The sequence below is a fragment of the Haemaphysalis longicornis genome, unplaced genomic scaffold, assembly GCF_048455015.1.
Source record: "Haemaphysalis longicornis isolate Haplotype H1 unplaced genomic scaffold, Haemaphysalis longicornis Haplotype H1 scaffold_1, whole genome shotgun sequence".
Taxonomy (NCBI): Eukaryota; Metazoa; Arthropoda; class Arachnida; order Ixodida; family Ixodidae; genus Haemaphysalis; species Haemaphysalis longicornis.
The window spans coordinates 128,247,383-128,274,551 of NW_027526203.1; the positions used below are offsets into that span (position 1 = coordinate 128,247,383).

The 27,169-nt window shown below is 46.7% G+C and overlaps 1 protein-coding gene across 3 annotated transcripts; it reads left to right on the forward strand.

Annotated features, from left to right (window-relative positions):
- LOC144179734 (uridine-cytidine kinase 2-B-like) lies at positions 1-27,169 on the forward strand. Of its 3 annotated transcripts, none has more exons than XM_077708178.1 (8): positions 1-396; positions 2,689-2,830; positions 4,361-4,435; positions 9,047-9,143; positions 16,213-16,358; positions 20,624-20,721; positions 22,006-22,054; positions 24,426-27,169. In XM_077708178.1, the coding sequence occupies exons 1-8, from the start codon at positions 280-282 to the stop codon at positions 24,527-24,529; spliced, it is 828 nt and encodes a 275-aa protein (XP_077564304.1). In that variant the 5' UTR covers positions 1-279; the 3' UTR covers positions 24,530-27,169. The 3 variants fall into 3 exon arrangements, with proteins under 3 accessions (XP_077564304.1, XP_077564310.1, XP_077564315.1); XM_077708184.1 differs by having other exon boundaries at positions 4,367-4,435; XM_077708189.1 differs by lacking the exon at positions 4,361-4,435 and having other exon boundaries at positions 2-396.

The window sequence follows — 27,169 nt, forward strand, 5'->3', positions numbered from 1 at the left end:
TAGCTGTTATTATCCCGTCCACCGTTGCAATAGCAAACTCACATCCTCAAAACCCATGAGAAAAGCAGCCGACACAATTTTCTTACTATTAGCAAGCGCTCGCTCGCTGCTTGCGGGCATTATTAGAGGTTGTTGTGTTACTCGCACTTGTGGCAATAAACAGGCAAACCAAGCCCGACGGCGTTCGGATGCGAGCGCACTGCTGCAACCACTGAGTAGGATCTGCGACGGCCTGTGCTTCCGACTGCGACGTATCACCGCGCCGGAGGCAGGGGAGCGATGTCCGAAGATTGCGGCTCTGAGGCCAACAACTCCGTGGGCTACTACAGCTTCAGTGGCTTCAACACGAAGACGCCGTTCTTGATTGGTGTCGCCGGTGGCACGGCATCCGGAAAGGTGGGCGTATTACAGCTGTGCGAGTATTGCAAAGTTGGAGGCGAATATCTGCTGCTTCGAAAAGAAACCAAATGGGCGGGTGCACTGCAGTTGTAATCAGAAGCATTTATCTGGCAGTAGCGGGATCTCCGCAGTCCTGCTTCTGACCCGTAGAACATACGTACTGGACAGCTAAAAAATCGCGGGATGCTGGAGGAGAAATGTTAGCGAAAAGAAATTAGGCAGAACCCACCCTTTGGGGGGTGAATCCGCAAGTGCGATTAGCGTTGTGTTCGTAGTGGTGGGGATGTAATGAATGACGGTTACCCCTACTTGACCGCTGGGGGTAGCCGTCACTTTACCTCCTGCGGTAAAATAGGCTATAACGAGGAACTTCATCCCCGAAAAGTCGCAAAAAGCAAACAAAAAATTTTCACAGACGGACCTAGGTTGAAGAGTAAACAGAGCGCCTCAACCGACGTCCGCGCGTTTTTTCACGCCTTTTCGAAGATGAACAATAGAGGAGGCGATGGATGAGCGTAAACCAACACTCACGGGGGTTGTTGCGCGTGCGCACTTTGCACATCGTGGCTTCTCGCTGCATGGTGACCTTCGGAAGCAGTACTGTTTTGCTTGTGTGGGATTTGTGTTCAGTTTGCTCCACCCCTCCTCCGAGCACCACCACCTCTCAGCCCCACAGTCCCTCTGACACCCTGGCTTGCCGCTCTTTTGTCTTGGTCAACTTCATCAACGCACAGACAGCTCTGTGCAAGTGGGTGGAACAGGCCAGGAATGCTAATCACATCAAATGTATCGCGAATCGGTAGGGACAGCATCACACAGTCCTTCTTGCAATGTACAATCAACAAAGGGTGCCAGTTTAGACAATTGGTGCTTAGTGTTCTTTCTTTCCAGGGATTGATGCATGCCGCTTTGTGCGCATGTCTTTGCGGGGAGGGTTCCCACACTGCTTTTACCGCAATTTCTTATCCTCAGTTGACAAGACCGCTTGCAAGTCCAAGTGAACACCTGACCAGTAGTTTCGGTGTTGAGCGAGTAGTTGGACAAAGTCTTCTTCGTGGCTTGCAAAGCTATTATCCGAAAGTGGTGCCAGGGATTTTGTGGTGCTGTTGCAGTCATAGTAGCCGTGTGTAATTTACACCATTTTATTTTAGGCCGATAACTAATAGGGTCTTATTCTGTGCTAGTAAGATAATTTAGTATTTTGCTATGACCTGTACGATTAACCTTGCCAAGTTTGTCCCCTACTGTGTTAATTGATTCATTGTTTCAATATTGACACTGGGACTAACACGGGACCAAGGGAAATGCAGAAAATAAGAATGACATAGAGCGTTGCGTTCTAGTCGCGCAAGTTGTCCGGGCTCTTCCAAGTTACTGTTGAGTAACATTTTGTCCCTTGCATAAGTATCTGAGCATGACTGGGCTAACAAAAAATCTACAATTCAGTTCCTGTTCAGTGGGAAAGAACTGCCGCTATGCCCTTCCTGAATAACTCACTGGGCAGCGAACTTTATGTGAATAAATGGTGTTCAAGTTGATCCACGTTCCGGTACTTCTTGCCCTCAATGAAGCCCTGATTAATGATAACACCCACAAATATGCACCCACTCACATAACAGTAGCAAATGTGAAATTTTCAAATCGAACGTAAATCTTATATCAGAAGTATTCTATGCGCGTTTAAAACCTTGAATATTTGCACATTTTGAATTTGAACGTTTGCACAATCTTAATAAATATGCATTGAACCGTTCTTTGATGCACAGTTCTATTGCAGTCAAGGTTTTTTTTTTTCCTTTTCTGTTTTGTAAGCAGATTGATTTTGCATTCCATCAGGTTAAATAAACTGCTGCGCCAGGTTCAATCTCACAAATATTGCTATCCCAGTTTGATGTTGAAGGTGTCATTAACGGCAGTGTGAACAGAGGTAAGACATTTGTGATTGGCATGCGCGGCGTTGGAATAATAACTTTGCCACTTGAAACTTTTTCTATTGTAAACCAGTTGGTCATTTGCGCTGGCCCAAATGTGGCATGAATGCCGCATTCCCAAGTTGCTTGTCACCAAGACATTGTTGCTTAGAAATCAAACGAAAGCAATTTCAATTGCGTGAGCCCTAACCACAGTGAAGGGTGAATGGACGCCGTGGTAGGCTGGGGGGCTGCCGGTCTTCTCCAAAACTTGACAAATACGTGTGAGAGCGTCTGTGCATGCCAATCGCCAAGTGCGAGTCTGCGCGAGAGCTCCAGGTTGCTGCTGCTGCACACCGCACCCCTTCTGCTCTTTCAGACGTCGGTGTGCCGCAAGATCATGTCGCGGGTGGGCCAGGAGGGACAGGTGGTGTGCATTCACCAGGACAACTTCTACAAGGGCCTGTCGGCCGTGGAGCGGGACAGAGCCAATCGGGGCCTCTTTAACTACGACCACCCCGGTGAGCAGGGTGTCGGCAATGAGGGGAGCCCCTGGTGCTCATCTTCTTCTTTTTTAGTGCTGCTGTCAATTGCAGTTGTGAACGGTGGCCAGCCATGGCCTCCCAGAATTGGGACATGGAGCAAGACATTTCTTGACCAAGCTCCAAATATCAGATCATGGGGGCCGCGCGATACAGTCACGTAGGTGGCGTGGTCAGTTACGCTAGTGAAGGGGCTCAAGCGGTGTACGAGCTCTCTTGGTGCACTTTTACGATCGTCAGCGCAAAGGTGTATTACACATTGAGCTTTCCTTGAAAGGCCTTAGGAACATAAGGCTTATTCATTCTTTGCTTGCTTGTTCCAGCTTTAGATTACGAACCTGCTTGCCCCCCTCCTCTTACTGCTTGCCATATAGAGTCCGACACACTTATAGCAACAGTGGTTACAACAGTATATCAGATATAACAGTGAACAGTTATGGCACCGTGAACTCGTCTTTGTGCTATTTGCCGAAATTAACTGCTGAGTTCCATGTTGCTACTCCTCATTAGCGGTTATAGTCGCTGAATCTGACTTTACGTGTCCGTGTAAAATGCAATACTTGAAGGCAAACTTCAAATATATGCCTTTAGGGGCCCTTACCTGCATAACGTGTGTTTTTAAATGCGATACATGCCATTGCATGCTCATTATGTGTGGCACAGTTCTCATCTTCCCGCCTTTCTGGTGAAATAATCGACTGCTCCATTCTCCACAGCTAGCCACGAAGGGGCACACCTTGCACTGCTGTGTGCTTGTTTTCTGAGGCACTCCCTTCTTTCCCCCTTAGAAAGATATGATCTCAGCACTCTGTGCTTGCCAAGGAAAACTTGCGCTCCCAACTTCCCCCATGGGCCTAGGTGGAGGAGTATCTAGTGGGTCTTCACCTTCGAGTGTTCTCACCTGCGTTCTTACTCATTGTGTCGAGTTGGTGAATGCAGCCCAGTGGGCACAGCCGTTTGTTTCAACTTTGTCAAGTGCCGCTTAAAACCCATTAAATGCTTCGAAACTTGTCCTTGCTTTGCCCAACATGGTTCTAACTGAGGCATTCCTTTTGCATTTCTGCATTGTAAGCCGGTGGGGCCGTAATGAGACGTGCTCCACGCTGGATCTCCCGATGCCCATGCCCGCTTTGCTAGTTTCTCGGCCGAAGGGCATGCCTCGATATATATTAGCCACCTGCTTTCTATCACCCTGCGAAGGACGTAATGTTCGCCGCGGACGCTCATTGCTGCCTGCCCTCTTGGCAGAGCAAATTGCATCGTTCACCTAGTTTCCACATGTCCTGTGCAGCCAGTTAATCGGCAGGGGAGCACAGAGGGCAAGTCGTCGTGAGTGGGCCCGGGTCGGGGATGCAGATGGCGGTGTTTTCCCTCCCTTGTGGATGGATGTCCCTAGGGCCGGTGCTTGCTGCTGCACCCCTCCGTGTGTGCGTGTGCGTGCGTGTCAGTGGCTGGTGAGTGACGTTGTGTGCTTACTGTGCATGTGGCCCCCGTGTGCATGGACGGAAGAGACAGGCCGCGCGTCACTCGTGGGGATACCTGCACAGAGTTATGTGTGGCACCGTGATGAGAGCCACTGCATAGGTTTGTATTTCCGTGACTGAGCTTGTCCTGGGCATGCCTGCTGTGCTTTCTCACTATGTGTCGGCCGAGGGTGCTTCGGAAGGAACAGTCGCGTTGGCCACCCTGACCGCTTGTGCTGGCAGTCAAAATTGGTGTCGGCACCAAGGGAGGCACTCTTGTCTGCAAGGGAAAAAGGCTTTTCATACCTGACATTTTACAAGATTGGGTGATCCTGATTTAATATTCGAGCCAAGAATGCATAAAAGGGGGCCTGACACAAAATGCCAAATCTCATTTCAAGGGCGGCAGAGATGTAAAACTTTTTTGGATGATTGACCAGCAAGGCTGCCATTTTGTTTTCATTAGAAATTCGGAAGACTTCCGGGTGGCACCGTAATGTTTAAAAGTGATTTTTCAAGTATGGTAAATTTGTTTTTTGAGTTGGGGAAAAAATTGCGTAAGAAAAGTTTGCATTTGAATGTTATTCTTGGAGATTGACTTTTCTGCATGCCACTGATGTGCTGCAGTGGACTTGTCTGGTATACCCAAGATGAAAAAGTCCTCCAAAGCGTATTGGTAATGCTTGAGAAGTGGGCCAACTACCCAAAAATTTATTTTACGATTCTCGCGTCAAATCTTGTGTGTTCACTTTGACAGCTGGGCTTCAACGTGTCATTATTATGGGTATTATTGTCATGGGAATTGCACAGCTAATTCTGCCGAACAGCTTACACGAACTACTCAACCACCGTTAAAACTACGCGGTTTTAATTGTTCCTAAATACAAGGGCTCAAGAGCTACATTGCTGCACTGTCTCATCAGGATGAAAAACGACCCGGCACTGCTCTGGTTGTGTCACGCTGTGGCCTGTGACATGTGTTCTGCTTGCGGAAACCCGGTGGCGCCCGTGGCTGCCCCAGTGTTACCCTCCCCCTCCTCCCAGGCACTCCCTTTGCACCCAGGGACATGTCCTGTGGCAGTGGTCAACACCACAACAGCTAGACTTGCTGCCGCATTGCATTTCTTGTCTAGGTTGTAACAAATAATAGCAGTGCATGTGGTCGCTGCTAGCGTAAAAAAGCCACGTAGTTGCAACTGAACGCTGGTCGGGATAGTACTTTCAAACAGGGTTGTACGGAGCCAAAAAATGCTGCAAACAAACAGACGGTTTGTTTGTCCTGGTTGTAGTTTTCTTAGTTTTGTTCCTGTTATGCGCTGTTGCGTGGCATTGCTAGAGCACCATGCACCCATGAGCCCTGCCCACGGAGCAAGATAAACAGGAGCGCCGACTTCGCTCTCTCCTGCGGGCCCTTAATGTCCATCACTCGCAGAGCACAATGTAGATTGCTAAAAATGCTGCTAAGGATGCATTGGTGTCGGTAACATTGTATCTTTGCTCCATTTATGTTTGTGTCAGATTAATCGTAAAGTTGTTAAGCTTAGTTTGGTCATTCACAGAAAGCTGTACACTGTGCTAATTACCTCTGTGTTTGGAGCATCTAGTGGATGTTTGTCATTTTTTCAGAGTGCATTGAAGCATTTGTAGCAGGGCCTGTATTGCAGGCTGCCACATGCTTGTTGATGCATGCTCAAAAGCATGGTGTTAGAATAGTTTTGTTGGTGCCACAGCTTAGGTGTTCAGGTGTTGCTTACTGGTGTTTAGGTGTTGCCTACTGTGGCAGAGCCGTGCGACCAGATCGCGTTTGGGGCACTGACTACGGTAACGTTGAGGGGGAGGCCTCCACTCTGGGGTCCCCGCAGTGCAAGCAGCCGGGGCACCGAGTGGGCAGGATTTCGGGCCAACGGTTCTCACCTTCAGCATAGCTTGGAGCTGCCTCATTTGAGTTTTGTGCTGTGAGAATGCCCTTGAGATTGGGCTAGTTGGCCCACATTCATGGTGTTAAACAGCGCCCCAAAGCCAGGACAACAAGGAGGAATAGACAAGGACTAGTGGTGGTCCTTGTCTGTTCTTTTTTTGTTGTCTCATTTCTGGGGCGCTACCTTATGCAGGGGTGGAAGTGATGCTCCATTTGCTCCACGCTGCGCCAGTCTGATTTTCCTGCTCCGTCCTTCTCCAAAAGGCAGTATTGCGCCGAAACTGTTCCAAAGCGGCCCCCGCAAGATGTGAGGCAACTAGTGTGTTGTGATGTTCAATGCCAGTCGCATTGAGCAGGCCGGGAGCAGTAGGGACTCATCCGTTCAGCTGTCATTCACAACTTGGTGCGCTCCACCGAACTCCCTAAACGACTAATGCTCGGGGCTCGAAGTCAATCGTCACCACATGGCAGCGCAGTTTCACGGGACTTGGTACTGATCTTGGGGTGCGGGTGGTGCGCAAACTTTGCCCCGAAATGCAGCTTCACCACACAGCACGCTGCGCTGTGAGGCATGCCTCACTGCCAGCAGTAATTGCAATCTTTCCGCTTAGTGTAAAAAGCAAAAAGTAAAATATAGTTTTATTGTTCAGTCAGACCCTTGCCATTTTATTCTATGGCGAGTAGGCTTGCTATCCCAAAGGTTAGATGCCACCGTTCCGTGTCGAACAGGATGAGATAACAGGCGATGCCCTGGCTCAAGCGAGAGGGGAGATTCTGTTAAACTAGCAGCTATCTGCTAGTAATAAGCTCCATAGTTGTGTCTTGCCCAAAGCCGCCAGTTCTTACATTGTGGGGGAGGAGGAGGGGCATAGGGAGGCTTGTCCACCCCCGTTCTCCCTCCAGTAAGCGCACGGTTTATGCTCGAAGAACAAGTTAATAAACAGTGGTACATTAGTTATTTCGATAAACATGACGTAGTTGCACAGTATTTTTTGCTTAGATAGAAGCATGTACTTGGTCCATAAGGCGATTGAATAATACCCAAGTTTTTTTTTTTTTCATTGTTTTGTTAGTCATGTGGAGTTCAGATTATCTCTTCCTCTTAGTTTCTTTTCCTCATAATGTCTTCCTCGCAATTTTTTTTCTATAGTCTCGTTAAGTGTAAAATGAAGGTAAACATTCTAAGGTGCAAGACAGACCATTTTGCCTAGCTCGCGTCTTCCGTTGGTTTTTTCTCATGGCTGTAACTGTGTTATTTCTCACTTGTCTGAAGTAAGCATCACATTATTCTGGGAACGATATTTTTCTAACTTTTCGAAAATGTGGTCTGCTATAGTACTGATAGAATGTTGAGTAGGTAAAAGCCATTTGAACTTTTTTGTGTATTTACCAGAGTGATGTTTGACTCTGGAAATATGCTCCCAAACAGACTTGCACTGCTCCAAAACTCCCCTTTCACTGCTCCAAAGCTGCTCCAAAACAGCATTACTCCTGCTCCCTGAGCTGCTCCAAAATGCTCAAGCCCACTTCCACCCCTGCAAGTTATGGGATGCGCATGCCCTGAGAGTGTAGGTGTTAGCTTTTTGCCTGCGATGTTGTGGCGAGCACTCTGAGGGAAGGAGGCATTTTGAACAAATGTCCCTGTAAGCTTGTACAATTAAGACGGCTCGTTCCGCAACTCATGATTACGACTCCTGCTGAGTCAGTTTGGCTTGGAATGTGTGGGGTAGTAGTAGGCAGTTTTGGCCTGTGGCAGCAGACCCACAAGGGCCACAGCGGGGCTCATATAATGAACAAGCATGATAATGGGGAAAAAAGGCTTTTTGCCAACAGTTTTTCAGTTTGGGACATTTTTGTGTTAGTAATTCGCACTTGTTCTGCTGCATCTACGATAGTGAATAAGCTTGTTGTGGTGAGTTGGGCGGCTGGACATGCACAGGGTAGGGATCTCTCTGAAGGAACACTGTAGTGTTTCTTCACAGAGGAACATTTCACCTTGACTACAGGTAGATTACACTGCTGCAAATGAGCTGGAAAGTGTCCCAACCAATTGCATTTCAACAACTAGCTCTGAATGATGAGGCCGCATTTTCACACCTCTTATGCTCATTCATGTGGTGCCAGCAAGTTCATTTATTTCTAGTTTGTATAAAAATTGGAGGCTATCTTCCGTGGGCAGATTTTTAGGGTGTGTGCCGCAATTAAAAAAAAAATACACGAACGTGCTTTGGTGCAAAACAACTGTCCGTGTTCTAGAGAAGCAGTTGGCACACTGAAGAGGATGTGTGCGTTGCCGTCCGGTGGAATGTCAGCATCTAAATTGCTCTCACGCCGCTGCTCAAACCTCACCACAGTGCCCATGGTTTGGCCCTTGACAGTAACGCGTAGCTCAACTCAAAGAGTACCCGTGGAACCTGGAAGTAAACGAACAGTATAGATGGTACATGCGTGCATTTCGTGTTAAGCTAAACGTTACTGCCATAAGTACTGCATGGAGTTCCATGGGCGCATTTGACAAGGATGAATATGTAACGCTTTCACGACGTTCGGGGCATCAGCAAGGATGGGTGATTGTTGTCAAAGCTTGTACCATGACCTGCCTGTACTTGACAATTGTTGTAAATGTTCGATTTGGACAGTGGGGTCTCTGCGTTCGCCGAATGTGCATGGGGAATTTAAATAGTGCTTCAGGTACGCTTGTGGCATGTTGAATGACCACCATATCTGTGCATGCTCAGTGACTGGTGTGTGCATGGGAGGGTGTTGGTAAGTGGTTGCCTGGACCGACCTTTGACCTTTGCCCTGTGTGCGCAGACGTGTTCGACGATGAGCTCATGGCGGCAACCCTGGGCGACATCCTGCAGGAAAAGGTGGTGGAGGTACCCGTCTACGATTTCATCACCAGCACCAGGTGCGTGCCTTTCTTGGCTCCCGATTGTAGGGCAACTGGCTGGTTTGTCTTTCGCACTGTAGCCGTGCGCTGAAGTGGCTGTCAACTTGGTTAAAGGGACCCTGCAGCACTTACCATCGACTACTCGGAATGTATTCTGGGGTAAAGTCGTCTATTGTCTCCCAGCAATCTCCTCCCGCACGAATTATGAAAATCCATTCACTATCACCGAAACTACATGCCGCACATAATTGTTCCCTCTCTCCTCAACCGCGATGAAAGCTGCACTCTCTCTTCTGGAGACGGGGCTTGCGGCATTCTTTTCGGCAGCCTTCGATATTCGCCCCGAGCGCGAACACAGTCGGCCCCTGGCGGCGGCGGGACGAACCGCTCCTAGTGTGGATGGCGCTCTCGCGTCGTCTGCTTTTTCACGTTGCGTGCGGCGCAAGACGCGTGCTGCACACGACAAAACAACCAATATGTGCGCTCGTTTGGCAGTAAGCAATTACATAATTACCGCTGCTTGCGCATTTCCACTAGAAACGCAATAATCAGCGGCCGTTGCGCGTTAATGCGCTGTTTTAATTCCACGAAACATCTTCGCCGTGGTGCAGTCGTCAGCCGTTTCGGGAACGTCGAAGGGTGCTTTTTGAAGGTGGCGTGGTGATTATTTAAAGGATAAAAGTTTAGTATGCGAAACGGGTAAGAAGCGACAAGACCAGTGCATAAGCGTGCAAATTCCACACCCTTGTAAAATTGCACTGTGAAAGAAGAAACAAACAAAAACATTTACACTGCACACGACCCGCCCATACATTACCGGACACGTATTTTACACCCGCAAGCGCCTGTGTGATCGTGTCCTTCCCGTACCTTTTCTAAAACAAATACCATTTTTGCACAGTCGTTGTTTATACTGAGTTGGTAATTTTACGTATTATTTAAAATACGTTTCTATGGATGCGCAAGAGTATTTAGGGGGATTTCTCGGTAAAATTAAGCAGTTGTGAGTTCGCGTACATCTTTCATGTGGCATTTCGCGAGTCATTTTCACATATATCATTTTCAAATCCCGACATGAATCACCTTGTCCAGAAATGTATCTCACTCAGCATAACCAAATGCCTAATATGGTCACGTCTTAACCTCTTAAGGTGGACATAAGTTGAAAGAAAGAGGAAAAATCGCGTAGTATAATGCACGTTGTTGCCCAAATGTGTGAGGTGTGTTTGCCATGACTCGCTGCTTTTTTTTTTCCCCCACAATGCTTGATTTCAATACAATTTTGAAAACGGCGAGCCACAATTACTGGACCATCTCGGACCAAAGGGGGTTAATCAGTTTTGAAAATACGTGTTAAAGTACTGCTTTTTCACCGCTACAGAACACGACGCCTAGTGTAGTTTCGATTGTAAGTAACAGTGATAACCATAGTTTGGCTTTTCGCGTTACATGCGTTCTCTTCTCGCTGCTCTTTCAACGTTGGCAGGACGCTCCCCCCCCCCCCCCCCCCCCCGTTCCCGAAAAAAAAACGAATTGCACAGAATTGTATTGTTTAACCAATCCTCAAGAAGTAAATGCCAAGACAAAGGCGATATTCAGTTTACAAAACAAAGTAGTTACCGGGAACCCGCTGCGCTGATTCGCAACGAGAAACAAAAAGGAAATGTTTTACTTCATCTGCAACAGCGCAACTTTATTTATTGCCATCTTTAGGGTTCGTAAGCGACCTTATATACGCAAGAATGCAAACACATCTCGCTGTTGCAGGCACCTGTTAAATTTTAAAAGGAACGGAAATGGTCAACACAGCAGCCGTAACAGAAAATTTGTGCTCACTGTGAGGTCCCAGAAGCTTGGTTTGCCCACTGTAAACCTGCTTGTCACTTCGCGAAAACCTAGCTAAACATGAGATGTTCATTGTACTGCGTGCGTTGACAATTCAATTCGCAAGTTCACTTGCGACGAAAGCCGTAAATAAGTGATCCGAAACCGTTATTCATCAAACCTCCCTCCAGAGTCACTAAAATTTCATTTAAAAGACCCGTTAGAGCGGTTACATTTATATCTCTGCACTGATCAAAATTCAGTAAACTTATGTTACCTTTTGAACACACAAAAAATATCGTAAGCTCTTAGAAAGAATTTTGGGGCAGTTAAGTAGTGTTACCATTTCAGGGCATTCCACAAATGCAAGAATGCGTCATGCTACCAGTGAAAGCGATTGAGATTGCCGTTGTAAACTGAATTTCAGAGATCGAGGCTTCCTGATTTGTTTATATTTATGCTTTTATTAAAAGCTCAAAGCCATAGTCTGGAAAGATCGAGCTTGCTACGAGCGACAGCGTACAAGTTCATTGTCACAATTACGGCCATTCTGAGATTCCCGATGAGTCGTCGCTTTTTTTGGCGTAGTAATGAAAACTGACTGCCGCTTCCATGCTACGCATTGAACGTTGAAGGACCGAACTACCGCGTACCACTCTTGTTTGCACCTTTCGTGCGCACATACGGCGAGAAAAAGGCACGAAGCGCGCCCACAGTGTGCATTCTTACGGGCCGCTCAGCGGAGCATCCACACTAGCAGCGCGACGGTGTCGCCACCTACATGTCGAGCTCGCGGCGAATAGTATCACAGGCCGGGGGAGTTTTCTCCTTTTCTCCGCAACGTGGAGGGGTCTATTTCTGGGCTGGTGCCACAAAAAAACAGGCATGGCTGCCTGCTTGCAAGTGCGCACTCAGGCTGGTAGTGCATTATTGAAGCAACAGACGTTTATTTTCGAGTGGTCTGGTTGAAAGAGGAGTATTGAGTTCATCACTCAAACTCCGCGCGCACTCGAAACACAAAAACATCAAAACTGCGTGCAGGTTCAGGCATAGACGCGGTTTACACAGCGCCGGTGCCAGCAGATCATCACAGGAAATGCAAGAAATTAGCCGCGAAGTTGACCAGTGACAGCCACTAGGACAGCCATGGCCGCAATGACGTTGTTTAGGCCATGCCAGGGGTGCATAATGAGGAAAATTTGAAGAGAGCACGGTTGGTTTTTCCACATCTTTCACAGCGATTTTCGCGCTCACTGCTTCACGAGCACGTGTAACATTTGGCTCAGGCATTCCTTGCAGTGTAACCTAAACGTCGCACAGGTTACCGGCACTGCTCAAAGAGTGTTGCAGGGTCCCTTTAACTCTTTCGTTACCGCGGGAAATTGACCAATTTTGAGGGGTCTAACAAAACATTTTTTCTGTGCTATACATATTGGTTAGGCACACGTTGCAGTGACATAAAGTGCAGATGATTCCACGTGCTTTCCATCAACACCAGTTTTAATGTTTTCATGAATAATGATTGCGAAAAAAATGATCAAATTTGAAATTTTTGTCCATTCGTTGAAGAAAACAAACAATAGGAAGTTGGGTATAATAAACCACCAGCAGTAGAAAAAGTTCAGAATATACGGTAGGTAAACATTTCAAATACCCGTCCTAGAAAAAAATTGAATTGCGCGGTATAATTTGTCAGATATAAAAAAAAATGTTAGCACGCATGGTGCCCGTGCCTTGCAGTGAAGCCTAACCTCGATTTCAAATTTTGCTTTTTTGGATGGTTCTCTGGAAGAAATCTGGTGGTTTGACATCATTAAAGGCCCCAGTTAGCCTCCACATGATGTAAAAACACCTTGTCAATGATTATGACAAGCGCAACATTGAAGGCAAGCAGGCGATGCGAAAAAATCCGCTTGGAGTTGAAAACCAAACTCTGTGGTGGATGCTTGTTGACGTTCTGATCATCACTTACCAGTCAGAACTTTAATTTGCAGTTTATTATCACGTTCTGACTCGCTATAGTAGCCCTGCTTGCAGGAATAAGGTACGATGCACTAGAATCGTAGGTACCTAGCAAGCTTTCACCAAGCCGCCGCCGTGCTATGAAGTGAGTTCAGCACTACGAGCCTACTACATTGCAGCGCCACTGAACAATTTTGAAAAGAAACAATTACAAGGCTGTTCGAGACTTTGTCAGAATAGACAGCTCTACTAAGAAGCGACACTAGACTTCCGAAAATACCCTCAGACAAAAACAAAACTAGCCGGCGAGCAGCTGGCGGTGTTTAAGGCCAATTGGAAGTGTTCTCCTCATCTGAACTGATATCCGCCGACTCGGTGTTATCTTTCTACTTTCAGCGGAAGCTGTTATCGCAGAAGTAAGGCATGGCTAAAGTGGAAGCACAAGCGGCATGCTTGTTTCGAGGAACAGTAGCGGGCAACGGAGGCGCCATGGCAAATGAGCTTGTAGTTGAGTAACCTCGTAGTAGCGCCAAATATGAATTTCGCAACGTTAAAACGAAACTGAAACTGTTTGAAACTGGCTGAAAATGCGGGGGACCATCAGAAATAAGCTTTGGCAGATTATAGCTACCCTTTCTCCGAACCAAAGATCACTAGTGAATAGCTGGTGTCATTTTCAAGTAATTATCACCGCTCAACGCTGTCAGATTACAAAGCTGATAACATTATTTGGTACTTGACTTGCCAGGAGCCTTTTGACATAAAAAATATAATGGTAACGCAGCCTAACCACGAGCGGCATGCTTTTTTGCCAAGTGCAGCAGCCACGCCCCCTTCCTCAAAAACACACGCACCTCAGCTCGCAAAAAACGCCGTCAAAAATCTCAGTGTCGCCGGAGCGGGAAAATTTAAGCTGATTCTAAAAGTGCAGTGCCTAGACCAGCCACTGTCCGAATTAGGTGTACGTGAAACGACTACAACATCTCGAAATAGGCAATATAAATCATCGATCACCGGTGATCGATTTGAATAGGCGTGGTAACGAAAGAGTTAAACAACACTTTGAGTGGTCCTGAAGGCAAGAACAAAGGGCACATGTGCTGGCCCGTCTGAACAGTGAAAACAATTTTCGTCTTGGAAGTGTGGGGAAAGAAAAAAAAAGTGTGACCAAGGTGTAGCCGTGCGACTCTTTTTCAGTAGTGCGCTTGAGTGGGAGGAGTCCAAATTTTGAAGCGATTTTGATTGAGGCATTGAAAGAGGCTAGTTGTTGGCTAAGCTGCCGGTGACGTTTTCAGCGCTGCAGAACACGGGACTTCAAAGGGTAGACAACGATGGCATGAAATTTGCAATTGGGAAGCTGAGCTTGTCTACTACTTGTTTGGCCCTTAGTGCTGAAAGTGTCACAGGGAGGTTTTTCTCTGCCACTGCACTGCACTAGGGCGCAATTGGCCATCCAGTCAAAGCAGGAGGGTGCAGCTATGCTGGACGCAATTTGCGCCGCATAGGGTTGCATGTTCAGGAACGCACAGAAATTTTCCTGGCATGAAAAGCACCTTTGTTTACTATCTGAAGTTGTGGCAGCAGAGTGCGCCCAGCCGCGCTGCTGTCAATCCCACTGCCCTGTACGTGAGACATTAACAGCAGTGCAGCAGCCACTCACACTAGTTCGTCGTTCCATCAGTCATGATGGTTCACATGAATGCACCCATGGCCAAGGGGCATTGGTGTACCATTTTGAACAGGGGTGTGTTTCAGAAGACTGCACGGGTGGAGTCTGTTCACTGGGCGTGTTGTGCGAATTCTGATGTTTGCTTTCGAAGCGGATGTGCACCAAATAAGGTTGCAAAAAAAGAAAAAAGGAAGTAGGCAACAGCAGCCATGAACGGTGTAGTGAGGACTTGGCAGGTGGGCCACTTTGTTTTATTGTAGCACATGCAACACAACAGCCAATGAACTTCATCGGCAAATGCGAAGCAGTTTTCCATTTGAGCATTGCTCTGTATTTAGTGCCCTGAGTGGTGGTAGTCTCAGGAGGATTCTGCAGCATTATCTCCAAATTGGCTTCCCATTTAGCAGATTGCCACGACTGTCATCACCAAACGTCAGCTGAGGGACGATTCCAGGCAAGGATCACCAAGCATGAGCTTGGGAGGGGCGTTGGAAGTTCCGTGTGGCCTTCAATGCACCTACTGCAATGCAGTTCTTCTCTTTTTTGATGGTCAATGCATTTATCCTGAAAAATGGCACCAATACTGAAACTGGCATTATTTATTTATTTATTTATTTATTTATTTAATTTTCATGCCCTCAATCGCACTAGCATTGAAAAGGGGAGTGGTATTTTTTTTTAATGCAAGTAGCAAGTAACAAAGCGGCAAGAAAGGTAATATAGACTACAAATACCGACACAGAAATAGATAAGAAAATATGCTAGTGGTTGTTCTGGACAGACCTGAAGAAATGCTCGTAATGTAAACAAAAATCAGAAAGCATTTGCCAGCTGCAAAACAAACTACACAAAGTTTACACAGTACTACACAAGAAACCATGCAAAACATGCTCAATCACAGTTATTCAGGGGAAATGCAAACAAAACAACGAGCACCGAAAAGAAATTCACACGGAAGCACTACACCCGAAACAGGCGAACAACGATTGCTGAAAAAAAATTGTAATCTGCTATTGATGCCATATCTCGGCGAAGGTGTTTCCATTCGGTCGACGTATGCAGGAGGAAGGAACAAAAAAAGAGTTTGTGTGGCAAAAAATGTTTGCAGCTTTGTATGTGCGGTCGACACATGAAGAGCAGTAAGCTGGTTTTGAGATTAGTTGGCTGGCTAAAGTTCTGGTGGGGATAAGTTTTATTGAATAAGCATACACGGAAAACTTTTCTTTGTAAGGATGTCAGTGGCAGTTGCAGAGTGGTTATGAGTGGTCATAAGCCTGTGCTCAAACCTAGGAATGAAAATGACGTACGTTAGCAGTAGACGCGTGTGCAGTCAGGCAAGTTCTCAAATAAAAATGTTGCGCTCACTTCAAAGCTGCTTTTGTTATCAGTTAAAAGTTTTTTCCTGCACTGCAGCTTTATTTGGTGGCACTACTTGGAAACACCTGGGTATGTGCGTACGTCCGCCGGCTTCCTGCCAATACAAACGTGAAGGATGTCGTTTCTGTCCCCCTCACTAGATCTCCCCCAGCTGTTGCAGCTTTGTATCGCACCTGCAAGAGCATTGAGTGCTGGGCCTTGTTTCGAGGCTTGCCCAAGTGCTCCTTAACGGGTGGTGCCTGTGCATGATTGCAGGTTGCGGGACCAGTGGACGAGAATAGCGCCCGCTGACGTGGTCCTCGTGGAAGGGGTGCTGTTGTTCTACTTCCCACGCCTGCGGGACATGTTCCACATGAAGCTCTTCGTGGACACGGATCCAGACACGCGGCTCGCACGCAGAGGTGGGCTCTGCCTTTCTCCATGTGACGCACGTGTGAGCTACTGTGTGGAATTGTGCGATGTGCGCTGTACGTCTCTGCTGGCCGTTCCAATAGCACTAGGACTGGCTGGGATTTCTTTCTTTCTTTCTTTTTGAAGAAGGCCGTTACTTGGAGGACAGGTGGGGTGTGTGTACGATGGAAAAGAAAAGGAAGGGCATTAACTCTTTCTATCGAGGGCATGCTCATCACGATCCCCGTTGATCTCGAAAATATAACTGAAACTTTTTTCTTCTACTCTCGGGCATGCGCTTCCCAGTGCATGCCCGAGAATAGCGCATGATGAATACCATCTCTCGTCGTGCAGAATGCATTCAGAACCACTCCAGCAAGCAGCTACAGACCAGCGCAGGAGTTTGTAGCTTCCTCCTGTTTGGTGTTGCATCTCAACGGGTTGACTTGTCTCGGACAAGGATGCAGGTTCGGTTGCCGGCCGCGGCGGCCGCTTTTCTGATGGAGGCGAAAAGCAAAAACGCCCGTGTGTTCGAGATTTCGCCGCACGTTAAAGATCCGCAGGTGGTCTGAATTAATCCAGAACCCTCCACTACGGCGTGCCTCATCGCCTGCGTTGCGTTGGTGCGTTAAACTCTACAATCAGTCAAATGACTGGTTCCCGGAAGGCTTTGATTGAAACAGGTCCCCTTTTGCCAAACTAGGGGACTCTTGATGAGCCGCCACCCTTGTTCCTCTTTGTAATGGTAAAGCAAAATATATTCTGGCCTGGAAACAACGCAACAAACACAAATGTTCTAAAAAAAGAAAAGTTCAATTTGTACGTCTCTTGGGTTTGTTTTTTTTCCTTTGTGGCTGCATCTGGTAAAATTTCGTGAATTATTTCTGGGTTTTTGAACAGTTCCGCAGTAGTTGTGAAAGGTTGTGTGAGGCTTAGTTCTATTTTGTCCACATTTTGCAAACTGGGAAGGCCAAAGTACATTTCTTTGATCCCTGCTGTTGGCTGCTGCAGCTGAGAAAATTGCGGTCACGGTGTAGTGTGGCAACAGGAGGTAATACAGTTGCAGCTGAGCAGGACTGAAAAGTGTGCTTAAGGATGGCGTATGAGTGCGCGAGCAGTTCTTTTTTTCACGCTGTGGCATAAGGGAGAGAAGAATGTTGTAGTGCCAAGTCAATTTAGTTGGAAGTTGTGGGGCAAGGTAAACTCCCACGAGGTCCTCGATGCTACGTGTGTGCGGAGGAGAGTTTGGCAGCCTTGCTGCTTCGGAAGAAGTGCACAAACAAATGCCACTATTCTCTTGAAGCGGGCTCTTGGCCTTGCCAAAATCGCCTGTGTATTGTTTCTGAGCCACAGCCAGCGGGCCTCTTGTTCTTTTGCATTCTAGTGGTCGAAATGGGGAGTTTCTCTGCTGTAATTTTGCTCTTCATAAGTGCATGTTGTACTCCCTATCTGGAGTGCAGAAGTGCCCCTCGAGCTCACTTTTGTATGCAAAGCACGTCCTGTTAAACCCTGGCACGTTTCGTGGCATTGCATTTTTAAAATTGCTTTCTTGAATCCAAATTGTCGGCTGAATCCTTGAATCCAAATTGTATTGTCGGCTGAGTGCGCCGAGAACTGGGACGCATTGGGGGCGTGGCGATTGGGCGCTTGGGCATTTAAAGCTTTGTATTGTGCAATAATAAACTAGGTGCGAGTCTGCGCTTGTGCCGTCGTCATGTGTTCTTGTCCCCGTTAATTTGCGAGCAGTTTGTTTTTTGAGATGCATCATTACCAACTCGCCCAACTCTCAACCCTTTTACATGAACATGATGTTGAGTGACCATTCATGCAGGGTTTGGGCCTACTTTGGCCCAGATGCCCTTGTGTCGGGAATCAAGTACTACCTTAAAAAGACGTTTTGCTCATTTTCTAACAAAAACAGGACCACCTCACCCGAGTTGAGGGAAACTGCAAAAGCAAGGTGCAGAACAAATGTATGTGAACTGGGAGGGTAATTGTTTATGGTATCTTGCTGCAAACATGGGCAGCCTTCTAGCTATAAAATTGAAAGTAGGGGTGCATGTGGTTGGAAAAAGTCTTTAACTTTCATTTTAATGTAGCTATGCAGCTGCAGTTAAACCTGGATGTGACGAACCTGTATGTAACGAATTGCTGGATTTAACGAAGTTTTTAATTTCCCCATTTCCACCCTCATTGCAGTCCATGTGTTTCCGACCTCCATGTAACGAAGGAGTTGTTACAGTTAACCTGGATGTAACGAATTCGCTACGCTGACAAGTCAGTTTTTTGCCCCTTTTTCTGAAAAATCGGCTGGCAAAATGCACTGGTTTAGCAAATTTTGGCCGCACCGCAATCTCCCATGCGTTTCCACGTGCGAGTTCGGTGTCGGTTAGGTGCTTGGCCTGCCTGTCAACGTGTAGTCGCTCGTCTCCACTGATGCCTGTGGTATGGGTTTGTGGGTGATGAGTTCTGCTGCCTGAAAACGACAAGGTTTGTCTGTTCAACACAAGCTCGCAATATTAATATTCTTTCTCCGCCGGCGAGAAAGAACGTCACCATCCAGTACAGTGTGCCAGCTAGCATCCCCTCAGCAATTTTGAGTCTGGAAAAGAGCATCAAGTTCACGAAAAGGCGCATTTTCAGCGTGTTTGCTTCTTGAAACGCATTAAAGGGGCACTGACACAAAAATTTTGCATTTTTTTTGTTGCGATAAGTAGCTAGTGACCTACTTATAACCTGTAGAAACCTCATTTGCTTCAGCGTGCGACGGTTGTTTAATTAGAGGCATTTTAAATGCGGCCAGTCGCAGTTTCGGTTTCAGCGAGTGCCGCGAAACGATGGATTTTGTGGATTTTGTGTGAACAAAGCTGACCACGTGACCGTCGGAGGGATATCACAGAGCAGAGCCGCCGTAGCACTGTCGAATCCGCATAGACGGCAGTTTCTGCGAATGCCCCCACGTACTGATCTCGTGAGGCGCTTAATTAAAAAGCGACCGTGGATGTGACGCAGGCGCTGCGAGTGCAAATGCTACCGCGGCTAAAGAACGACGCGCGACGCTCGAGACGGTGGGTGGCAAGATGCGCGCTGGGAGCAGCCGGCCGGTCTGCCTACAGGTCTGCCTACAGATGTGTTCGGCTTAGCACTGCGGCGGATATTCGAGTGCCGCTCTCGTAAGCGGTGCAGATGACAATTTTTAATGCAACCCGCCATCGCATCATTAACTCCTTTCTCATGTAACCGCCGTGGTCGGGACTTGGAGACAATTTTGTGCAGCGGTAACAAGCTATCACTCGAGCTACCTGCGCCGGCCTGGGCCACTTCGCGGCCGTGGCCGCCGCCTGCACAGCGACCGTGCGGCTAGCTCAGTGGGCTTTTCGTGCCTCCGGCACGTTTTCGCATCCAATGGTAATAAACAGTAATAGAAACAGAGTGCCTGGAATCGCTGTAGAACTTTGGTAGCGGCCAGCTGCCCCATGAGCTGACGAAATCACGGCGCCTCCGCCGCCAACGATCGGGTCGTTCGTTCTCGAGAGCAGAAGCTCCGCCCTCCGGCCCTCCGATTGGAGCGGCGAGCTGGGCGAGCCGGCGAAAAACGCCGGCAGTGCGGAAGCGGCAAACACAAACTCGTGACGTGTTTGCATGTTGTTTATTTACACGATATCCTCGGGATGTCGATTGCGCGTGGTCCTCTGCTGGCTGCTCGGTTGCGTTTCGCACGCTTTAAAATTGATTTTAAATATGTTCTAGGCTGTATTCGCCACTGATATTTTGCAGATGATGTATATGTGTTCCCACCAATCTATCTCTGAAGTTATCTCGCCTTCAAAATTTTGTGTCAGTGCCCCTTTAAGGCACCAAAAAGTATCAAAAGGCAGAATTTATGCCACTTAGTTACGTTTGTGAATTCGGGGGCCGTGTAGCAGCAGCAGCAGGCACAAATCACGCAGTTTTTGTGCGGAATATATCCTTGAACGAGGGTGAGTTCAGCATCACTGATGTCTAGCATATTGGTTTCATTTCTGCTTCATTCATGCGAGCTTTAACTCGATACCTGGATGTAACGAAAAAAATGCAAATTTTTGTCGGCTTCTTTATATGCAGGTTTAACTGTATTTGAAAACATGTTGCATCGTGGCTTTTCACAAGCAGTATTCCACAAGCATGAAAAAATTTTTCTTGTCTTTGCGCACACTCGTGGTTTGCTTGGAGATGAAAAACTGCGCTGGGATCATGTGTGGCTTTTCATTCGTGGGTTTCCACCTTTCCTTCGCAGTCCTGCGTGACGTGAAGGAGCGGGGCCGAGATCTCGAGAAGGTCCTCCAACAATACACAAACTTTGTCAAGCCTGCCTTCGAGGACTTCTGCCTACCGGTCAGTGCCCACTTACCTCACGGGCCAGCCAGCTCCGCACTCGTGGGGATTAAATAAGTAATGAGTCAGTCCAGTCAATAGATGTATCGGTGAAACAAAAAAAAGTATTTGTTTATACGAATTACAAAAACAGAATACCCAAACTAAAGTACAAAAACTTTTCTAGCTGATTGTATTGCAGAGGCATGCTAGAAATGCGCAGTTATGCTCCAATAGTGTTTCGTGTTGAGGTGGGGATGGGGCCTTTAAATCACGGAAATCATGTTAAACATATATTTTTAGGAGACCTGTCTCAGTGTCAAAAGAGCAAATAGAAACTGAAAACAAAAGTGGCCGCATATCTTACATATCTTACATATCTTGCATATCTTAGCATAAAACTTACAAAACGCCCCTCATAAATATTTTCATTGATAGATGTCGCTAAGTTTGTCCAAGGTGCACGGCAGGTAGCGGCGGGTGCCCACCTTGTCGCGTTCCAGAATTTTTTTTGTTTTGGTGAAATTTTTTCCAGCGAGTATATTGATGAATCTCGACTTTTGAAGAATCAGAGAATGATACAAAAAAAAATTCAGGCAAATTGAAGAGGTTGACCAGCCACTCTTTGTTCGAATTTTTCTGAAATCACCTTGCACTGTGAATACACACTGTGACTTGTATCGACATTGGTAAGTATAGGACAAAAACTACACCAGATGTTGCTACTAAACTTCCCGGTTACCAGTATGGTGTTCTACTGTCGTTGAAAAATAAGACATGAAAGTTGAAAACATTAGTGCTTAACTTTTTACTGGCCGCTTTCTCAAAACAGTTTTTCTCTGGACGTACTGCTCAGAAAGGGCTTGCCCCAGGGACTGATCCCGAGATTTTCATGCTCATCCTGTTTCTAAACAAGTTTCTTAGGGCCTGGCAGTCCTTCCTTTTTTTGCCAGAAATTGTTTAACGAATCTTACGAAAAATTAATATTCAGATTTGCTTGAACTACAATGTAACGCAGCAATGTTTTGTTAATTTTTTTCTGTGAAAAGAATTGAGAGAAATGACCTCTCACTTTTCCTGGGGAATTTGTCTTACCTGGAATCCTGAACAAATCTTCTGGTGCAAAAGAATTCCAGTGGGGGGAATCGAAAATTGAGCTGGTGTAAATTGTAACATACATACTGTGCATTTTTGAGGGGTGCTTCTCATTACCTGAAATATTTGCTCTTGTGTGTGCCTTTCCCTTTTCATATAGCACGCTTCTCTTAGCCCTGCTGCTATAACTGGCTGTGCCCTCTTTTTCAGACCAAGAAGTATGCGGATGTTATAATTCCGAGAGGCGCTGACAATGAAGGTTTGTGGCTTGCTCGTTCTCTTCTTGTCTGACGCCTATTTTTATATTCAGCGGTGATTTCAATCAGTCAGTGAACCAAGATTTCCCACCTGTCTAGTGGTGCGAGATAGACCACACGACATGGTGCAGGTAGCTGGCAGCTTTCCAAGTTTTCTTTGCCCCCACACAAACATTTGGGGCAGCGTAGCAGTTTGGAGAATACCATACCATGTTGCATAACCCGGATTGCCTGCAACAAAAGCATTAAAAGTTAGCCACCCTGAGATGACAGCTGTAGATATGGGGCATTGTTGTTTTTTTCCAACACGCCAGCTTTCGGCTCTGCCGGCACGAGAGTTCCTGCATGGATGTGCCCGCTTAACAGTTTGAAGGCTAAAAGGCGTACCAGTGTGCCGGGGGCTGGTAACGGCTCTCTACAGGTCTCCCCAAGCTATCGAGAAGGCACGAATAGGACTAGCAAGCGGTCATTGCACTTGAATTACAACAACACACAAAGTATAGCCGGTATTCATTGAAAAGTTTAGCTGTGAATTTCTTCATTTGGCAACACTGAAACGGCCACGGACATGGCCGATGCGCCACGGATGGCCGATGCGCCACGGACATGGCGCGCCTTTGACCACTGCACCCACACGCCAAAGAAAAATATAACACTGGCGTGCGTCGTCTGCTCCGTTTCAACCCGATTCTCGAACCGCCCTAGAACATCAACAGGTATCTGCCGGCAAGTTTCACTTTCTCCTCGGGTCATTCTATCGCGGCTGCACATTGATGTAAATATATCCGGCCTGTTCTAAAGGTCGCAGCTGAACGGTGCCGACTTTGCTCTGGTGCCGGCTGCACACAGAGTGCAGCCAACTTTTGTTTCACTGTGTCGAGAAACTGCTTTGCTCGGTGGCATGATAGGAACTAGTGCTTATATTTTTGTATGTATGTAAATAACTTTTTTTCTTACAGAGCTTATATTTGCAGTATTATTCCGTAAGGGTCTTGTATTCAAAGTGTAAATTTCAATTTTTTTTAATGTTTACCCTGTGCAAAGTAGCATCGATGTTTTCCTTCTTTTCTTTGTTACTTTTTTTGTTTTGATAATTTTCTAACAATATTTTGTTGTTTGAAATTAATACTGTTGGTAAGACCTATTCTTCCTCTATCATTTCATACCTTACACTTTAGCACCAATCATTTTCTGTGGCAGGAAAAGAATATTTCCTGGACTACCCAAAAACAACCGATTTTTCCGTGGTCACGAAAACGTTAACAGCCCATAAGAAATGACCTGATTAGGCTTCAGTATTTTCTTTATAACTCAAAAAGTAATCATGCCACCTGAAAACTAATTGCATATTTGAAATGAGGCAGACAAAACACGTGCGCACAGTGATTTTCGTTATCATACATGGATGAATTTCATTCCAAGACCAGTGTATCCCCTTAAATAAGCTTGTTATTTTCTACAGGCTATTTGCCGAAGCATGCTTAGAAATTTCAGTTTTCTTATTGGAAATGGCTAAATATTCTCTTCAATTGGCACTTATTTGAAAAAAATCATAGTTTGTCTGTATTCATGCCCTGAAACCTAAAATCGCTATTTGCACACCCATACTATTTACGAATGCGTGCTTGAGAAGTGTTCAAATACAATTTCTTTATTTGAAATCGCAAACTCTTCACTTTGATTCAAAAACGTTCTCTTCAATTTGCGACTAACTACTCAAACAAAACCATTAGTCGCTTTGTATTTGCTTGTAACATAAAATCACTGTTTGCACACCCCTAATAATTGCGGTAGTTTTATAAATACAGTTGCCTCCTTCAGTTGTTTGTTTTAGATTAGGTGGTTCCCTCCTGGAATGCCAGTCCAGCGTTGGTTTTCTTTTTTTTTTTTTTTCCCATCTATAGCTGTGCAATATTGGGGGAAAAATGGATCCCTGGGCTACCCACGAATTTTTTTGGATGTGCAAATTGAGGGCGCATACCTGAGGTGCTGCATGCTTTCCAACCAGGCCAGATGGGCCGCAGGTATTAACCCCTTCCCACTGCGTCAAGCGCCGGTGGCTTGTGTAGTGTTGGTAGGAGCAGGGCTTACTAAGGCTGGCAGCAGATGTGGCCAAAACAGACTCGCTATGAGCTGCACAGCCTTGACTGAGCTGCAGGGAGCCATCTTCTTAACTCATCCCAGCAGTGGAAAGCTTTAAGCCTCGCAGACAGGAGTCGTGCAGTGTTGGTGAACTACGGCTGCAGCTTGTGCGGTGGTAATGGTGCGCGTTTCATGCGAAATGATCCACCCCTGGTCGCCGCCCCAAGGATGAGTTGTGCCTGCTCCTGTGCCGACAAGTTCCTTAGCTGGTGCATGGTTCTCTTGCTGCAGTGGCCATCGACCTAATTGTGCAGACCATTCAGGAGCTGCTCCACCACCACCACAATCAGGACGATCCCCTGCCGCGAACATCCTTGGCCAAGCACCCCCACTGACCCAGTGGCCGCCTCCACGTGTGACCCGGCGTCCAGTGTGCCGCACAGCTCGTACTGCGTGGACACACCAGCAGAACCTCTGTGCGTCGCAAGTTTTAGAGCGTGGCTGTGCAGCCGCAGCAATATAGCGGAGAATAATTTATGGTGTCACGTACATATCGATCCACGCTATGGGTGGGTCAGGAGCAACACACGCCCCCCCCCCCCCCCCCCCCCCAAACGGTACTTATATTTCACTTTGGTAACGACCAAAATTTTTATCAGCCATAAAGCAAATTTTGTGTCGTGCTGCACAATGTAGCAGTGGTATGCCGTAATCATTGTGCCCTCCTGCTGGGACAAATGTTGATGCACCTTTGTTGCTGATCCAGAAGCAACACAAGCCAATTGAGACGAGGGCACTGTATTCAGAAATTTTGGGCTCACTTTGCTTTGAGCTTTTAAATGCTTCGGACCGGCAGGGGATGTGTCGAGTAATGTTCTGCCCGGAATGCTGTCCTCTGGCCGGGAGCTTAAATAACCGGTTTTAGCGACTTGAATGATGCAAACGGTTACTTTTCTTGCAAAGCAGTTCTGCCGATTGCGTTTTCGCGTTTTTGCATTTTCTATGCTATCGCCAGTCGTTGGCCTATTCAGTCACATTGTGATGTGCAGTACGTAATGTTATTACTGTTTTACATCGTCGTGCATTTGCCTCGCGTTGGTTGTGGCCCAACAAGACGGACGTTACGTGTTGAAATTTCCAGTTATCGTCGTATCTTCACCTTTACTGCCTAACTTGGAATAAGGCGAAATGTTTTAGTGTCTATTTTTAGGAGTGCCAAAGGAGAAGAAGCTATTGTTCAGATCTCCAAGAGTGCTAGCCATGTGTGGTGATTTTGTGAAGGGACTTGCACGCATCCTTTCTGTCACGCTGGCAGCAGTGGTGAACCTCTTCAACTTTCTCAGTTGATGTAATGTATTTGTGTTATTGCTGACGTACATCACAGTGCAGTGGTGGCCTTTAGCCGCATGCTGGCGTGGCCAGGGAGGCTTGTGGGTTGTACTATTTGTATTTGGGAAAGGTGGGGGAGAAGGGATGTACTTGTAAGGATGTGCTTGTAACGGCTGGCTAACAGTCTAGTCAGGTCTGTCTGGGCAGCAAGTTTAACTGCAATTTGTGCCCCAGTCGGAGGTTTCGTTGTGTGTTGAAATAACGAGGTGACAGCAGCGATATTGAAGCAGGCTGGTTTGAGGAGCTTGTAGTTAATTTTCAAGTGACCTCTTCTACACGCCACCTGGTAGCTGGCCGATTTGCTGGCTTGTGCATTTGCTTTGTGATGTATGCACGGAAGTTGTTACTTGATGAAGTTTTTGGATGTCGTGTCATCTTTTATTTCGATATTACCGGTGGTAGAGAGTCGTGCTTTGGCAGCAGGCCTAACTCTTTGCTGGAGGACGTGATGACCCAGCGATGTCGCGCTGCCTGCGGAAAACTGGTGTGGCTAGCCCACGTAGTGCTTGGCTGTGACAAAGTGGCCGCTTTAGCCTTGTGTAGCAGCTGCTGCCATGGGACTAACACTACCCATGGCACGGGCAGAGTGCCACATTTCAGTTCTGAGCGCAAGTTTCAAGGACACAGAAACTGCTCTTGGTTTTTTTTTTTTTTTTTTCATCTGTGAGATGCTAACTACTGCAAGCTCATGAGCACAAATACCAAGTGGTGTGTGTTATTAGAAGAGATGGTTAAAAAATCTATGCAGCATAGATCAGATGTGGCCTTTTCACCAATTAGGCATGCGGTCTGTAGGAAGAGAACTCGTTTTGAAGCGTGAAGCATGAAAGAAAATCTGTAGCTGCTACAGTCAAAGGCATACTTGGTACGCAAGGCCCCGATGGCTTTCTGGCAGAGATCAATGGACTAAATTTCAATCCCCATCTCTCGTTCATTGCAACACCAGCCTGTAGTAGAGTACTATTCGTGTCCAAAGCACAGGGCCCACTTGAATGTTGTCCTTATTAATAATGAAAAATGTTTCTACTATTGCTCCTAGTTTACTGTGGAGGGAGGGAGAGTTCAGCTGGACGAAACTTACAATTTTATTTGTGTGTTCCACACTGCAAGGTACAAGTTTCCCAACTGGCTCATTTCTTAGCCATCTTGCGCACACAGTGTTGTGCATATAGCATACGCTTACAGTATTGGCAAACTAACACGCACAATGCCTAGTGAAGGCATGGAAGCGTCCGTGCCATGGCCAACATGCACACGCCTGAGAGGAGGAGAGGCTGCCATGTGCCGTGTCATCTGAGTGCGAGGCTAGGTTTTCCCCTCTTCTGATGGAACGGTCTACAGTTTTGTTTGTAACCAACCTCTCTGAACTGTTTTTATTGCTCTTGTATGCATATTTTTCTGTGCACAATTTTTTGCCACCGTGTTCATTTTTATCAGAATTAAATGCCCATTTCAAACTGAATTTTTTTTTTTCGAGTCAAATTTCACTTTGTCACCATTATGGCGGCTAGATATATGTCAGGTGAGTAGGTATATTTAGTAATAAAGTGGGGAAGACTGAATACGGAAATCGCATCTGTACTGGTCCTCTTGTTTTTGTCTACGTTGCAATGCAGTAAACGTGCTATACCTGGCTGGCAACTGTA

What these genes read in the sequence shown, in the direction of transcription:
- LOC144179734 (XM_077708178.1), top strand. Translation starts at nt 280, where the DNA reads ATGTCCGAAGATTGCGGCTCTGAGGCCAACAACTCCGTGGGCTACTAC. An exon ending in TGATGAGAGCCACTGCATAG is followed by an intron (nt 4,436 to 9,046) that starts GTTTGTATTTCC and finishes CTGTGTGCGCAG; the next exon opens with ACGTGTTCGACGATGAGCTC. An exon ending in GATTTCATCACCAGCACCAG is followed by an intron (nt 9,144 to 16,212) that starts GTGCGTGCCTTT and finishes GCATGATTGCAG; the next exon opens with GTTGCGGGACCAGTGGACGA.